This window comes from Neofelis nebulosa, chromosome 3 (genome assembly GCF_028018385.1).
Source record: "Neofelis nebulosa isolate mNeoNeb1 chromosome 3, mNeoNeb1.pri, whole genome shotgun sequence".
Classification (NCBI taxonomy): domain Eukaryota; kingdom Metazoa; phylum Chordata; class Mammalia; order Carnivora; family Felidae; genus Neofelis; species Neofelis nebulosa.
The window spans coordinates 25,997,435-26,015,346 of record NC_080784.1 but is presented as its reverse complement, the minus strand read 5'-3'; the positions used below and the strand labels follow the sequence as shown (position 1 = coordinate 26,015,346).

The 17,912-nt window shown below is 37.5% G+C and overlaps 1 protein-coding gene across 7 annotated transcripts in view; it reads right to left on the bottom strand.

Moving 5' to 3' along the window:
• Positions 1-17,912, bottom strand: part of DLC1 (DLC1 Rho GTPase activating protein) — a 564,853-nt gene that overhangs the window by 289,395 nt on the left and 257,546 nt on the right. For all 7 annotated transcript variants that reach the window (XM_058720122.1, XM_058720125.1, XM_058720127.1 and 4 more), the window contains one exon: positions 13,506-13,646. In XM_058720122.1, the coding sequence (XP_058576105.1) occupies positions 13,506-13,646 (141 nt within the window). The remainder of the gene's footprint in view (positions 1-13,505; positions 13,647-17,912) is intronic.

Genomic DNA, 17,912 nt, shown 5'->3' with positions numbered 1-17,912 from the left:
TGTTTAGGGTATACATCAAAGATCCTTTATATTAAACAAAGCATTTCTAAGAATCATCAGGGCACTGCCTCTAAAATGACTCAGCAGGGGTCTGAGGCAGGGAAAGACTTATCTTAAAGACATTTGTAAGTTGGCTCCATCTAATGGAGTAAGCTCTAATAAGACACACAGGAGATGCCGGGGGTGCCTGGGTGGTTCATCTGGTTACGCAACCTACTCTTGATTTCACCTCTGGTCATGATCTCATGGTTTGGTTTGTGAGATCGAGCCCTGCATCAGGCTCCGATGCTGTCAGTGTGGAGCCTGCTTGGGATTCTCTCTCTCTCCCTCTCACTCTCTGCCCCTCCCTTGCTCATGCACTCTCTCTCTCTCAAAATAAATAAATATATAAACTTAAAAAAAAAAGACACACAGGAGATGCACAAAATTTCAAAGAGATTATATTAGCAGAAACACCTTTATCTTAGATCAAAAGATTCAGAAATAGTGCAAAACCAATGGAGGACTTGGGAACCCCCAAACTCTATAGGCAGAAACCAAGATGAGAAAACTACTCAGCTGCAAACAGTGGTCATTTCATAAGAAAAAGGAAGCGTGACTCAAAGGGCGGAACCAAGATCTCAAAGGGATGAACCCGGAACCACGGAGAGTTAACTCCCAGGTAGTAGCAGGAATGATTTCTAGTCAAAACCATTCAAATATCTGCCATGCTGTTTTTCAGAATTTCTGCAGGTCCTGACTCCTGTGTGCATCCCATTTTCTCCCTTTTGGTATGGGAGAATTTATAGTGGTTATGCTGTATCTATCATAGCACTGATCACTGGGTATGTTCACAGGTCTTCAGATGAAGAGGAACTATGCCCAAAGGCCTTACTCGAGGAACTATATCTTGGGAGTCTCATCTAAATTTGGATTTCATTAATATAACAAGATCTTGAAGATGGCAAAGATGCTGTCATGAGAGGAGTCTTCTGAAGGCCTTTGGAGGAGGTGAATGTCTTTGCATGTATGAAAGACACGGCTCATTTGCTGATCAGCCTTCAAGATGGCCTTCAATAATTCTCACCTTTGTAAACATTTCCCGTGTGGTCTCTTTCCATATTCAACCAGGGCTGGTCTGTATGACCAACAGAATATGGCCGGCATGCTAGGCTGACTTCCTAATTTCTTGGACTCTCGCTGGGGGAAGCCAGGTGCCATGTACGAGGACACTCAAGCAGCCCTCCTGAGAGATCCACATAGAAGAGAACAAATCTTCCAGCACTAATCTCTGCCACACAAGTGAGCCAATTTACAAGTGATTCTTGTAGCCCCTGTAAAGCTGACAGAGGACTGCATCCCAGTAGACATTTGACTGCAGCCTCATGAGATACTTTAAGCTAGAACCACATACCAGAGTTTCTTTTATATTCTGAACTTATTAGAAACCACGAGAAATAATAACTATTTTAGGACACAAAGTTTAAATATGCTTTGTTACATAGCAACGGATAATGGATACAGCAGGTAACAGTTTCTGGAACATCTCATCCAGTGAGATCTTTTCTATTCTACTTTCCATCTCACTTCTCATTACACAGCTTCTAGCCAGTGATGAATGGGGTGAGCTAGGAAGGAAAAGGAAGTTGAGCCCCACTCCCAACCTCCCCTGGCTGCAGGCAGACCAAACTAAGAAAGAGGGAGTAAGTCTTATAAGTAAAGAAAGATTAAAATGCTGATTATTATACATATTGAACCTTCTCATTTCTGATTCATGACTGCTACCTTTTGGAATTTAAAGCAATTGTATTATTTAAGAGTGTTTAGTAAGACTCATGGGAGTCCCTGAGTTTTTGTCTAATCAAGGAGGAAGAAAAGTCGCTGACATGGGTGTTTGTTGTGGAAGATGTAATAAAAAATTAGCTTGTTTGTGATTTCATTCTATCAGGTAGTGCATGTTTAGCTAAGATCACATTCCTGGAAAAACAGTAAACAATACCAAAAAAAAAAAAAAAGGATTATATAACTTCCCTCAATAAAACTTCCTCTGCTAGCCTTGGTTTTTCCTTCTTTTCGTTATTACCAAAAACATCCTGGAGGTATGCACGCTTAAAATAGGTGTGTGTGTGTGTGTGTGTGTGTGTGTGTGTGTGTGTGTGTTTAACGTTTATTTATTTTTGAGACAGAGAGAGACAGAGCATGAATGGGAGAGGGTCAGAGAGAGGGAAACACAGAATCTGAAACAGACTCCAGGCTCTGAGCTGTCAGCCCAGAGCCCGACGCGGGGCTCGAACTCAAGGACCACGAGATCATGACCTGAGCCAAAGTCGGCCGCTTAACTGACTGAGCCACCCAGGCGCCCCAAAATAGGTATATTTTATTGTATGTAAAATATACCTTAAAATAAGGTTGGCTTAAAAACCTTCCTTTTTCTCCTCTTTTCTACCTTTGCTTCTCTACTCCCTTAGTTAGTGACCCTACCATTGTCTTACTTCTTCAAGATGTAAATCTTGGATCCACTTTTAATTTTTTCCTTTTGCTAATCCTTTGCAAAACGTCAATTTTCAAACCCTATGAGTTCTACCTTCAATGGTATATCTGAGTCTGCATCTTTCCTGTTCCTTATGGTTGTTCCCTTTGGGTCTTAATAACTATAATTTGGTTCTTGTTATATCTTTTCACAAGCATGTGCTTGGGTACCTGTGCTTGCATCAGAGAATGCACCCTATGAAGGTGAAGGTCATGGCCTGTGTGGAGGAGACTGCGAGGCTACTTCTCCCTCCTCAGGGCCAAGTACATCAGTTCCTTTGCTGCTATCAGTGTGGGAAATACCCTTTGGGAAAGGGCCTTGGCAGCAAGGACCTGCCTCACTCAGAGTTACGTCATTTTCTAGGGGCAGCCTAAGACTGATAATCGGCTGGTGCAAGGATACAGAGGTCTAACCCCCTTCCTCAATTTGGGACAATGCTGAAGAAATACCCAGCTCCAGAGACCTCCACAGAATCAGCTGAGGCCATAGCTGCTACTGTTTGAACCAATTCTGCCTACTGACCAGTTTGGCCTTCCTCACCTCCATACATGTCTGTCTCCCAGAAGCACTCACCAATGCAGCTTCTCCAGGCAATTCTTGGTCCCAGAGTCTGAGTCCAGAGATTCCAATCATGTCGTCTCCCCCCAACCTTTTCTTTCCTTAAACTCTACCCCAGTGCCTAGCAGAGTAGCTTACACATAGCCGTCGCAAGTTATTATAGCTTCTTGGAAAAAAAAAAAAAAGATTTCATAACATTAATAGTATATTACAGCTCACCTGCATTATAAATTAGAAATACTTTTTAAGTAAAATGTAGAATAATATTATGAAGATACGAACATGCCAGTTATTACATATGGCTAAGAACATTGTTCTTTACGTTTTTATTAAAGTAAGGTGTATAAACGTCTGATAAATATAAGAGAAGTTCAATATTACTAGAAATAAAAAAATTCTCTCTAACAAATATGCAACTACTTTTTGGTCTATGAAACTACATAAGACAATATTAGAAATACAGATAAAAAATATAGAGAACTGCCCATTGTAGTGTTATGTATAGTAAACATACAAATAGAACAAAAAACTACAGATGTCTTATAAGTAGGGAAATGATTGTACAATTTTGATACAACAAAATTCCAAATGTAAAATTAAGTACTTAGCTGATATTTGCTTAGGAAATATATCTAAATGGAAATTCTACTAGTTCTGAGTTCTAAATGTTCATCTATTAAAAATAATCTAAATTCTGACTTTATTCCCCAATAGAAACAAAGTAAACAAACAAAAAGGCAAACCTATCTATCTACAACCCAATGTTCTACAGTACTGCATTTGTTTCACATTTACAAGCTTAATGATCTAGGCGAGCAGAACCCCAGACCCAGGCTAAGTCAAGTTGCTCTGATCCAGACTCTGTTCTCTCTCACGCTTTCTTATTTCTTATCTCCCAGAGTTCAGGACTCAGTGGTGACGAAGTTTTAGGAATGAATGAATACCTTGCCCTAGCAGCATGGAAGTTCCGGGGGCGGCTTTACCATGATGATCTTGGAAACGAAGCAGATATATATCAGAAGCTCCCTAGACACGCAAAAAAAAAATCTTCAACATTTTCTTGCTCTTATAGTTTGTTTAGTCTAGGATTTGAACAAAATTTATCCTATGTATTGACCAAAGAAGATAGCACTCATAAGGCCAATATATAAAAGAGATAAAAGTAAGTAAGTCTTGCTGGGGCAGGTGGAGGAAGGCAGTTCTGGGGGTTCCCAGAGCACAATCTGAACAGCACTGATTTTATTCAGTTACTTTGGACTGTTTGGATGAGTCTCTGTATTTCACACTATGGCTAATTTGATAAATGTTTGTGTGGTGAGTTACTATAGTATTTACATACACAGATAGGGCCTTCAAAATGAATCAATAAAACAACAAAATAAAATAAAGAAATTTACTGTGAACAGAAAACAGTAAGAGTCATTTTCATGAACATCAACTGATTTTACTTTGAAGTTTACAAATCCAGAATTCATCTGGATTATATGAAGTCATTACAGTGGGAAGAACAGAGGATCACTAAAAATGACAGTGGCGATAATGACGTAAAGAATATGAACTGATTAAAAACAGAAATGAACACATAAAATGTTCAGTAAATACCCAGAATAGTCAGGAATATTGATATTTCCCAAGTGATGGTGTTTGGGGACGTAATAAATAGAAAGCAAATAATTCCTTTACTTTCCTATTTTTGTTATATGACTCTAAATGTTTAGATGTGTGATATTCAGAATACTCAAATACATGGCTGATGGTTTTATTTTTTCATTTAGAAATTTGTTATGTGGCGGACAGCTCACAACTATAGTTCAGGAGGCCCTCTCTGTAAACTCTGTGTAACTGCTACTGAGTATTCACACGGACTCCTCAGTTCAGCATTTCGACGGACTTCAGCTGTCTCGAACCAGTTGAGGCCACCAGACGCCAGGGGCAAAATTAATTATCCATCAAAGAATCAAAGGGGAAAAGTTAAAAAGCAAGGAATATATTTAATATGTAATTAAAGCTTTGGGACAACTAGGTCTGAAACGAAGAAAGTGAGGACTCCGCGAAAATAGCTTACTGGTTACTATTACTGCTTAGTGCTATGAATTATATTCCTGGTTGCTGTGATGTGGCATGCTGTCGGCTTGCCATTTTACATCGCCCAGAAATAACTGGAAGTTGTTATTTCTCTTGGATGAAAATATGAGCTGGATTCGAGAAGTAACATCAGCACATGGAAAAACTAAATTTTTCTCATTGTAATGATGATAACATACAAAAGTACTATTCATACGACTAAACCTTAGGTTGTGGAGATGATGGCTTATTTTGCCCTTAAGCAATCTACTAAATTTCCACTGTCCCATGATCCCATATGATCCATTTCTACATCTCTCCCTCTTTTTTTTTTTTTTTTTTGGCTTTAGGAATTCTGTTCCAACTAATTAGATTATTATAAACTAAACACAAATAAGACAGAAATAATTTTGCCAAATCAAAAAATTCTTCCAATACCATGCACTCAGTGTTTAGTATTAAGAATCAGTGTATCTGGGTACGAATTATGCTTATTTTTGACAAAATGAAGCTCCTAGATTCAAAGGGAAAAGGCTGATGTGAGGAGGTCATTGTAGAGATCAAATAACTCACCCCAAATGAGACTGTCATGAATTAATGTGTGAATGCATTGGAAACAGATGTCAGGATCTTCAAACACTAGAAATGAGAATTTTGAATTTATTTTAAATATAAAAGCAAATGACTATAAAAATGTTTCTATTTTTCAAAGCCCAAGGTTAATGAATTACATATTTATCTATTATTTCAAAATCCAGAATATGTGAATGGATTCCTTTATGCTTTACAATCATAGAATTCTAAGAAATATTTCATTATAATCATCACAGAATGATGTCCTTTTTAAATACATTTTTCCCCAATCCTCTGGTGGCTCAGTTTTTCTTTAAAAAAGCTATAAATTGTGCCTTATTTTTCTTTCTCATAAACAATGAGAATCTTAGTGAACAAAGACAAATATTTCTTTAAAAATCCACATACTTTAATGTTACTGCTTTTCTATGTCAAAGTAAAATTGCCACACTCAAAAGCATTATAATCAAAGGCATTTTTCTAAGACCATTACGTTCTTGCATTTACTAATGGTAAGCTGTACTAATTTAATTTTTTTGATGTTTCAGAAGAGGCTGACAAAACTTTCTTTAAAAATTACATGTCATTTTTTCCTTTACTATGTTATTTCTTATCATATGTGACATTATGAAATACTATTTAAATTCTAATTAATGTTATGTATTACCTTGTATGTTTTCCCAAGACTTCAATAAAAAGGAGTATTTGTAGCTCATCTTTGTAAAAATGACAATGTTTTACCCCTCAATTTTGTTTAAAATTTTTTTTTAATGTTTACTTACTTTTAATAAATAAATTAAGAGAAGCAGGCTCCAGGCTCTGAGCTGTCAGCACAGAGCCCAATGCGGGGCTTGAACTCACAAACCACGAGATCATGACCTGAGTTGAAGTCTGAGGCTCACCCAACTGAGCCATCCAGGAGCCCCTATCCCTCTATTTTATTTTAAACAGTGGACAGCATTTGGGGAAATTACCAGCTGTGTTAAAAATAATCATCTGATAACCATTTAAACAAAAATATAGTATATGATATAAAAATGTAGTATATAATACCTTGGTAAAACAAAACACAGATAATACTAAAATTATGTGTATGAATTGGGTTTTAAAATATATTTTAAAATAATGTGATTTGGACTCCAGAATCTATATACTTGTTTTCAATTTTAATGCCTGCCATTTAATATATCACAAGCATATAATGAGGTTAGCTTAATGATAGTATGCCTAAGATAGGTGATTGAATTTAGATATAAAATCTAGTTTACACTGAAAGTATTATGGGGAGCCCCTGATGGTTTTTCTTTTCTTTCTTGGATCACGTGTAATTTTACTGAAATTCTGTATAATTGAGACAAATGCAACAGTGTTTTATAGTTCCTTAGCGGAATTGTTTTTCACATATCCATGAAGCACAGCCTAATTTACTGCAAAAACGATACTGTGGAATTCTCCACTAGGAAATAAACCTGAAAAAAATAATTCCCGTCAATGTGTCTGAAGTGTATTATTTGTAACAAAGGTGTTCTATGCTCATCAGATCGTTTCACTGGATAACTGACTGAATCTTCAAAACTCAGTCTTTTGAGAATCTCACACAGATATTGAGTCTTCCCACATTTAAAGGCTAAGCTTTATATATTTTTTTTTATTTTTAAGGAGACTTACATGGAAGTCCTCCTTTTAAAGATGCAACAATTAAGTTGATTACTGGTTGTCAAAGTGTCCATTAACCTCTGTCTTCTATCTTATGAGCTTTTCTCTTTTGAAACCCTTTCTCAAACCTTTTCGAACCTTAAATGTCCTATCCCAGATAAAGATACTACCACATCTCATACCTAGTAACAATGAATAAGTCTGCCTTTGTGGTTTCTGTGTTTATCCTGAGAAATTGTCTTATATAAAAAAGATATTATAAAAACTTATACTGAATAATAATTTTATGACTATATAAAAATTTAATAATTACTAATTTGAACCATATAATTGAGAATTATTCAACACGGGTTCTTGGAAAATAACACTAGGGAATGTATGTCTGTATATACACATATACACACATATATGTATATATATTCTGATATGAATAGGTACAAACATATGTATATAAAATCTGATATACTATACATATAAACACACATAAAATCCATGGTAGATGGATGATTTAGAAAATGATGTTAGCACAATATGACCTATGCCATGCTCTGATGAACCAGCCCCCATTCTTTATTGCACAAGTAAACTGTTCTTGTGCACTCCGATAATTCAAACATCAGTGACAATTTGTCTCCGACATAAGAATCTTTCAAACCAATTTATGTTGGTTCTGAAGCCAGGTGGTTAGCAGGCGAATCTCTGAATAAATCAGTCTTAGGGGGAGCATGAAATATCTGGCCACATGCCTTCCTACCAGGAGACCATAGGCAGCTCAGATTAGCCATTATACATATCAGTCTCCTCTTCTCTGAAGTCTAGGAAATAATGGCATCTAGCTCAAAGGCTGTTGTAAGGATTCATGAACTACGCCTTACTAATCCATAATATATCTGCCACAGAGTGTGCACTTCATACATGTTTGTCCTTCTTACATTTGATATTATTATTACACGTGCAAACATGCTTTTCTCCATAATCATTACCCGGATAAAACTTCTGGCTCTTTCTTAAAGTTCATATTCTTTTTGTCTCTGCTTTTATCAGGTACAGATATAGATTCACAGAAATACAATGAGTGACAATTTGTGGCTCTCGTATGTACAGTGGCCAAGATATAAATTGATAGTTTCAAGAAAAATGTAGACTGAATAATATCTCATGGGGTGAAAAAAGGGAAAAAAGATATTGTTTTTTAATGACCTGAACTTGAATAACATTCATTTAAAATAATGTAATGTTGGGGCACCTGGGTGTTTCAATAGGTTAAGGGCCTGATTTTGGCGCAGGTCATGATCTCACGGTTCGTGGGTTCGAGCCCCACATCGAGCTCTGTGCTGACAGCTCAGAGACTGGAGCCTGTTTCAGATTCTGTGTCTCCTTCTCTCCCTGTTCCTCCCCCACTCATGCTCTGTCTCTCTCTCCCAAAAATAAATAAACATCAAAAAAGTTTTAGAAAAAAGAAATAAAATATAATGTTAAAATTCTTACACAGTGCCATCACCCTCCTTTTTTCTGCACCTCAAAACATTTATGCTTTTTTTAAAAAGTTAATTAATTTTGAGAGAGAAAGGTAGGGAGGGGCAGAGAGACAGAGAGAACCCCAAGCAGGCTCTGCCCTGTCAGTGCAGAGTCTGACACGGGGCTCGAACTCACAAACTGCAAGTCTATGACCTGAGCAGACATCAAGAGTCAGCTGCTTAACCGATAGAGCCACCCAGGTGCCCCAAAACATTTATATTTTTAAGGCGTGACAATGCTGTTGGCAAGTGAATGCCAGACCAGAATAGTACTACTTGCCTTCTATCATGCAGAGGGTCGAAAAATAATTGTATGTAAATGCCCCACTAAACTGACTATAGCATAAACAGTTGTGTTGGGGTCGTACTGAGATAGTGTTCTCTTCAACAACAGAGTAGAGTGACCGCACAATTTTTGGAACTGTCAGTAAAACCGGCTGGACTATCAGGTTGATTGCAGTATTGGAGTCTTTTTAAAAGTCATCGAGAAATGATCATGAACTGCAGTCAGGGTCCACTTCTGAGCTCTATTTGCGTCACATCATGGCAGCCGGTAGGCAAGATTTATTCTGAACTGCTCTCCAGAGGAGCTGGCATTGTCCGGCTGGGCGTGCTTCCGCCTGCCTGAAGCTCCCATCCTCCCATGAGCTGATGTTTCCCCTCATCTGTCTCATGGCTATTTTGGTAGTAATAATGAAAAGATGAGGGGTGTATTCAATCTGTAGAATGAGACCTACTGTTGCCACCTTGAGCTAAAATAAGATGGATTTGTCTTTTTTACCCTGTAGCCATTACAATAATGAAGGTTAATAATTTCTGTTTTTGATGTCTTTAATAAAAGGGTTATTTTCCAGTGTGTAATACATTCTGATATGAATGCCAATATGTTCCCAAATTCCTTTAGATAGTTTAGGACATACTCAAAGCTGCTCTGTCTAGCTGTGGTTCCAACATGCCCAAATGATTGAGGGTTTCATCACTGTTATTAGAATTCTATCACAGGGCAACTAAAGAAGTTTTTGGGAGACAGAGGGAAGGGGAATTTAGACTAAATTGAAAACATATCCTTGCACTGCTCTGAATGATGCTCTTGATTATTCTATAGAATACTAGACTCTCCCTGTTCCTCCAGTTACTTATTCTACAAATGAAATGCACTGGTTTTTTTTGTTATCTAGGGCTCAGTTTATCTCTTAATGATTAATAATAATTAAATGAAGACTTACACTTATAAGTATGTTTAGGAAAAAAAAAACCCTGAGGTTTTAGTGCTGAGCTTTAAAATCTTTCATGTTACAACCCCATATTAATGAATATAAGAACAACTCAAACAACCGATTACCATAGCTGGAAGGACGCCAGTATATCCTTCTATAGTGAGTCAGAGACTTTGTTTAAAACAATATGACTAATCATGGGTTGTTTGTGAAAGTGTCTCTCAAGAAAGGCATTATGACACTGTTTCAAAGGAACAAAACAAAGATTTGGGGAGAGAAACTGGTGATTTTTTGGACACAAAACACTAGACCTCTTTTATCTAATGTGTTTTTTTGGTACTGGGTATCCTACCTTTCAACTTTTTCATTTTTGTGTGAAATACATCCCTGAAATATACCTTAATGCTCATTTTTTGGGCATGATATATACATAGTATTCATGAAATATCTGAAGATTACTCCTTGGTCCTGTTCTAATAATACATATAAAAGAAGAAATCTTATTGAAAAAATAGGTACTTGGAAACCCAGAGAGGTCCTACGTACAAAAGGAAAGCCAAATATTTGTGGTAGTTAGTCACCATTATAAATAGATTTCACAGCAGCAAATCAAATGTAACATTAAATAATTATGAAATAAAAGTAAACATTTTGTAAAAATATGACACGATGGAGCAGAAGGTTAGTTCATGATGGGTAGATGTTAGAAGTAGGTGTTCTTAGAATTTAATGTTTCTACTTAATATTAACATTGAAACTTCAATTCCCTGTGAAAAGAATGACTATGTAGGATACTGGAGTTTTCTCTCTTTTCACAAAATAGACAGACTGTCGTTACACATTATCTATTTCCCAAGCTCCAAACTGAAGGGAAAAGAACCTATTTACTCTCTCATAAAATAGGTAAAATTCTGTATTCCAGCCAAGAAACAAACTAAAAACAGAGAGGTGATCCACAGCCAAAGAATTATTTTCAAACTGTAGTAAGAAGGAACTGTACTCAAAATAGTCAACACCAATAATAACACAAAATAAAATATACACACACACATTAAAACGACACCCCCCCCCCCGCAAAAAAATGACCCTTCTTACACCCCCCAAAAAGCCTGCTCCTCAAGCTATTTTCATTATTGGCCATTTTCAGTAAGAAATTTCCTAAAAGTCAGCTGTCTGTGACAGTGGAGTGTTTATTTCTGGGTCCTTCTCATGGCCTGCTGGAGAATTTTACTAACTTATAGTTCAGTAGCTGGACAGAGTTCCATGTACAGTTGTCGAACTGCCTGTGGTATTGGTCGAGATTGGGTCAGTAGTTTTTGGTCGTCTTGTGTGTTTGGAGCCTGAGTTCACTGTCTCGTGGTTCTCAGTGCTTACGGACTAATGAGCTGTGGCATCACTGTGAAGCTGTGATCATGCACCCAGGTAACAAGTCACAGCTGAACATCTGGGGAGACAGTCACGTACTATTTTATCCAAACTTGACAACTTTTCAGTAAACATTTAACCTGGAGTGCACAAAAACGTCTGTTTCTGTTCCATAACTGACTTTAGCATTTCTTAATTTTGCCTGTGGAGTGAATAGTTCGGTCAAGTGATGTGGCAAAACATGAAACATTTGAAAACAGACCCATCTCAAAGTATTCCAAAGAATCAAGGTCCTGATAAAACCGATGGCTTCATGTTTCTCATTCCAAAACTTTACAATAGTTGGTTACCATAAAAATACATAAACATAGCTCAATGGAAATATATTGAGCACATTTACAAACACGAGGGTATTGAAGAAAAACGAGGGAACTTCACACAAAGTTGTACAAATTGTTAAAAATGACAAGGTGACCGCGCACTAAAATATGTATGTTTCAAGGGAGAAATAGCAGATGCCAATGGTAATTTTTCTGAAGTAAATGATGAACACAGAATAAATATCAGAGAGAAAAGAACAGCTCTTTAGGATATCAGCAGGTGCTTTCAAAAGCGAATTTAAGAATAAATACCTTTAAAAAGGGGATTCACCTTCCTTTTTTACTTCTTATGTGTCAGCCACATACCTGTACCAATATTCAAAAAGCCAATGCTCCACCGGTTCCTACACCATCGAGTTAAAACTGTTGAGAAGCTTTTATCTTTGTACTCAGTAAGAATATGGTGAAATGAGATCATTTGGTTTCATACTTTAATTTTGCATCTTAACCTTCATTACACACTGTGAAACAGAAGAGCACCATTTCATTGCAGTCTGCCTGTTGACACATATTATTTTTGACCCTATTTTTTCACTGTACCCTAAAATAGCATTACGTGGTATGTCATTGGTTCCTGCCATTTCCAATATGTACAGCACTACCATATGAATTTCACTGTTTATGTACCTACTCCCCTTTGCTAGATTGTGAGCTTTTTAAAGACAGAAAGTATGTCTTATCGCTCTCCCAGTCTTTAATCTATCGTAGTGCATGGCATGTAATAGGTATTCTATAAATATTCCCTTAAAAATGTTCTATATATTCCCGCAATTCAACATATCTACCATGTTTTAACTTCAGAGTATTCTCTTCTGAGACCTATTTCAGACTTGCCTTTTATTTTAAAATCAGGCAAACAGGCACTCCAAACTTGTTTCTCTGTGTTAAGCTAACATCGGCATTTAAAAAAATAATATGCCACTATGATTTTCACTAAACTGGGGAAGGTTATTTTGGAGCTGCTGGGACTTTAGATATTTGAAGTAGTAATTACTTCCTCCACAAATGTTACCTTTTACAGTCAAATACTGCTTTCCTGTAGCAGTTCAACTTTTTACTTAACGGAAAATGTCTTTTATTTACAATTCACCATACCATACTATTATACATAGTAATTCTCCTTTTATTTGTTTTGGTAGCACTGTAAAGTTGATGAAGCATTATCATAATAATGATAGTAGCTTACATTTATTCAGTATTTATTTTGTGCCAAGTGTTTAAGTCCTTTACATGAGCTTGAGCTATGTCAATTAATACCCACGTAAAATTTATGATTTGTGTGATTTTATTTATCTCTATCTCTCTATCTATGTATCTAGTGTTAGGTAATTTTCCGACTAGTAAGCATGTGGTCAGAATAATAATTCAGGGAGAACCAACTCCAGATTTTTCATTCTTCGTTCTTTAAAGATCTGATTATCCAGCAACAAAATTTGGTACCATATATTGCGTAATTCTAGAACCATGACCCGTTTTAGTGAAGTACTTGTGTTACCATTATAAAGCAAGCAACATATGTGAGACTGTACTTAATTAAATGCTATCAAGTTACTGCAACCAAGACTCTAAGAGTATTTTTTTCCATATTGAATGGATAAGATATCAACTCTTACCTTATGATCATCAGCATTTCAATTAAAACTGACTCTTATCACTTACAACTTACCGTGGACTTGGGTTTGGTTCCAAAACTGGCCACTGGCGTGGAAGATGGTAGGTCACTGGATTCGGTGTTAGAAGACAAATTCGTTTGCGCCTGATTCATTGAAATGGCGTCTGCTCCACTTTCAGATCCTGACTCCAGATCCTATCAGAAAAACGTATTGATATGAAAGGCATGTACATGCTCTCTGCATGCCTTTTTCCCTGCCACCCACATCTTTCCACCTTCTCCTTTTCCCAACACACACTGAAGATGCTAAAGAGTTGCTGACAATATGGGTGCATGGGTGGCTCGGTCAGTTAAGTGTCCGACTCCGGCTCAGGTCATGATGTCACGGTTTGTGAGTTCGAGCCCCGCATCGGGCTCTGTGCTGACAGCTCGGAGCCTGGAGCCTGCTTCAGATTATGTGCCTCCCTCTCTTTCTCTGTCCCTCCCCTGCTCTCACTCTGTCTCAGTCTCAATCAAAAATAAATAACATTAAAAGAAATTTTAGAAAAAGTTAGTGACAACTGACACTGACATGTCACCCATAACCATGCACTATTTCGTAATAACAACTGTACTCTTCAGAGGGTCTGATTTTAGACAGAAAATACTGGTAATTCTTTGGTAATTAAACAGCTCATTGAAAATTGGAATGGGCGGTAGTGGGAGCTAGCTGGGGCACTGCACTTAAGTCAGGAGGTAGAAGCCCATAGATACCCCTTCCTCACTATATGATCATGAGTAACTCACTTCGCATCCCTTATGCGACAGGGTCACTGTGAGCGTCAAATGAAAGCACAGTTCTCATTTCTCCTCACCTCACCCTCTTCTACACGCCCATCAGACCTCCATGGTGACACCTACCACAATGGCTTGAAATCATTTAGCTCAAGTGTCTATCTACCTAATAAACCATGAGCTATATGAGGGGTAGGAATTAGGTTTTGACATGTGTGATTCAATTCTCTCACTTGGAAATGGATGTTAATAGAGTTCTGGTTCAAGATGGTGACATAGGAAGACTCTGATATCACCTCCTCCATGGAACACACCAAATTCGACCTATTAATAGAACAGTTCCTCATGAAGAAGAACTGCAGATTGACTGAACAGCTACTGAACAACCAAAGGCAGAGAGAATGGCAAGAGAACAGCAAGAGAGATGGATGGTAACCAAGGGAAACCCACCGCAACACTGCAATCTGCAGTGGGGAGGGATAGCACTGAGGAACCAGGAACAGATCCCTCCGTCTTTGGGCACAGAAAAAAAAAAAAAAACATTGTTTAAAAGAGCAACTGGCACAGAAAAGAGACTTCACCAGAAGTCTGCCAAGCTGCAGAGGAATTATGAGAAACCTCTCCAGGTCAGAGGGACCGGAGAATGGCCTGGTTTGTATTCCCACCCCACCTTAAAAGCCTAGACAGGAGCAGGGTCCAGATACCATAACAGGCAGGCCCAGTCATCTCAGGGAGCTTGTAACTTCAGCAAGCTCAGGGTCCACAAGCCCATGCTAGCCCTAGTCATGCAGACACAGAAAAGAGAAGTCAAAGTTTAAAAGGGCTGAGGCGCTGCGGGAATGCTCTCTCTCCTTCAACCTTAAAAGCCCAGGCCATAGCAGGATTTGCCTGCTGTGAAGAGGTTTGGAAACCATAAATGGAGGGTCCTGATGCCTCAGAAGGCAGGTCTTGATGCCATAACTGATGAATCCAGTCATCACAGGGAGTTTGCCACCTCAGTGAGCCCAGGGTCCACAAGCTCACAAGCCCAGTTACCCTGTAGTGTTGGGGCACAGAAAATAGGCCATGGTTTTGTAGGGGTTTTGTTATTTAATTTTTTTTAACTGTTTATTTGCTTTTGAGAGAGAGAGACAGAGCACAAACGGGCGAGGGGCAGAGAGGGACACAGACCTGAAGCAGGCTCCAGGCTCTGAGCTGTCAGCACAGAGCCCAATGTGGGACCTGAACTCATGAGCCTTGAGATCATGACCTGAGCTGAAGTAGGACGCTTAATTGACTAAGCCACCCAGGCGCCCTATTTGTTTATTTTTAAAATGTTTAATTATTTTGGAGAGAGAGAGAGAGAGAGCGCGCGCGCGCGAGAGAGAGAGCAAGTGGGGGAGGGGCAGAGAGAGAGGGAGACACAGAATCCCAAGCAGGCTCTAGTCTCTGAGCTGTCAGCACAGAACCTGATGAGGGACTTGAACTCACAAGCCATGAGATCATCACCTGAGCTGAAGTCAGATGCTTAATGAACTGAGCCACCTAGGTATCCCTAAATTTTTACTTTTTAATTAAATGTATATATGGTTTTTTTGTTGATGTTGTTTGTTTTTTTACTTTTTAAAATGTGTCTTGTTGGGCGCCTAGGTGGCTCAGTCAGTTAAACGTCTGACTTCAGCTCAGGTCATGATTTCACAGTTTGCAGGCACTGACAGTTCAGAGCCTGGAGCCTGCTGCTGATTCTGTGTCCCCCTCTCTCTCTGCCCCTTCCCGGCTCATGCTCTGTCTCTCTCTCAAAAATAAGTAAACACTAAAAAAATTGTCTTGTCTTGTTTTAATTTTTTTCTTTTTGATTTTGTTCTTTTTTCTTCTTTTTTCTTTTCTTTTTTCCTTTTCTGTTCTATTTTCTTACTTTCTTTATTATTTTTCTTATTCTTTCTGCAAAGGCCATGATTTAAAAAAAAATTACTACCATATACAGTCATAGCTCCAGCCAGCCAGCAAAAGTCACTAAGCCCATGGTCTGCATAGGGGACACCATACGCAAGACAACTCCCTGAACTTGAGAAGTAGCTGTTTCATCTAATCCATAGAAACAAACACAGGAAGTCAAGCAAATGGGGAGCTAGAGGAATATGCTCCACAAGAAAGAAGAAAAACCCTCAAAAAATAACTAAATGAAACAGAGATAAGAAACATGCCTGATAAAGTATTTAAAGTAATGATCATAAAGATGCCCACTGGACTAGAAAAAAAAAAAGAATGGAAGAGCTCAGTAAGAGCTTCAAAAAAGAGAAAGAAAATATTAAAAGGTGAAGAAATAGAAGAAAAGAAAAGGTGAAGAATACAATAACTGAAATAAAAAAAAAACATACTAAAGGGAATCAACAGTACATGAGAGGATGCAGACAAATTTATCAGTGATCTAGAAGAAAGGATAATGGAAAGCAAACAAGCTTTGATGAAGGAACAGCAAACAGAGAAAAAAAATGTTTTAAACAATGAGGATAGATTAAGAGATCTTGGACAACACCAAGTGAACAAAGATTCTCATTATAGGGATCCCTGAAGAAGAGAGAGAGAAAGGTGCAGAAAACTTTTCTGAAGAAATAATAACTGAATACTTCCTTACACTTGGAGGGAAATAGACATCTAAGTCCAAGAAGCACAGAGAGTTCCAAACAAGATGAACCCAAGGAGTTCCACGCTATGGCACATAGTAATAAAATGTCAAAGGTTAAAGATAAAGAGAGTATCTTAAAACTATCCAGAGAGAAACAGAAAGTTACCTACAAGGAAAAACCTGTAAGGCTATCAACTACTTTTTCAGCAGAAACTTTGTAAGTCAGAAGGGAGTGACATACATGATATTTCAAAGTGTTTAAGCAGAAAAAAAAACCCTATAAAAAAGAATATTCTATTTGACAAGGTTATCATTCAGATCTTAAGGAGAGATAAAGGGTTTTCCAGACAAACAAAAGATAAAGGAATTTAACACCGCTATACCAGCCTTACAAGAAATGTTAAAGGGGCTTCTTTAAGTGGAAAAGAAGTGGCTATAATTAGACATAAGGAAAATATGAATAAAAAATAATAAATAAAATATGGCAACATATACGTAAAACGTGGAAAAGGGAGTAAAAAGTAATGAGAAAGGGAAAAAGAAAAAGCAAGATTTTCCTCCTTTCCTTCCTTGTGTTTGAACTTACATGACCATCAAATGAATATGAACTGCTATCAACTCAGAATGTTATATATGAACCTCATGGAAACTACAGACCCAAAACCTATGATAGATAAACAAAAAATAAAGAAAGCCAAACAAAACACTATAGATATTCATCAATCACAAAGAAAGCAAGAAAATAAGGAACAAAAAAGAACTACAAAAATGACCAATAGGCATTGCCAAATTGCCAAAAACATGGCAATAGGCATATGCCTATCAATAATTACCTCAAATGAAAATGGCCTAAATACTTTAATCAAAAGATACAGAATGACAGAATTGATAAAACAACAACAACAACAACAACAAAAACCAAGACCCATCTATATGCTGTCTACAAGAAATTTACCTCACCTAAAGACATATATATATATAGTATGAAAGCGAAAGGGATGGAAAAACATTCACTATGCAAATGGAAGTGGAAAAAAAAGTTAGGTAGCAATACTTGTACCAGACAAAATAGACTTTAAGTG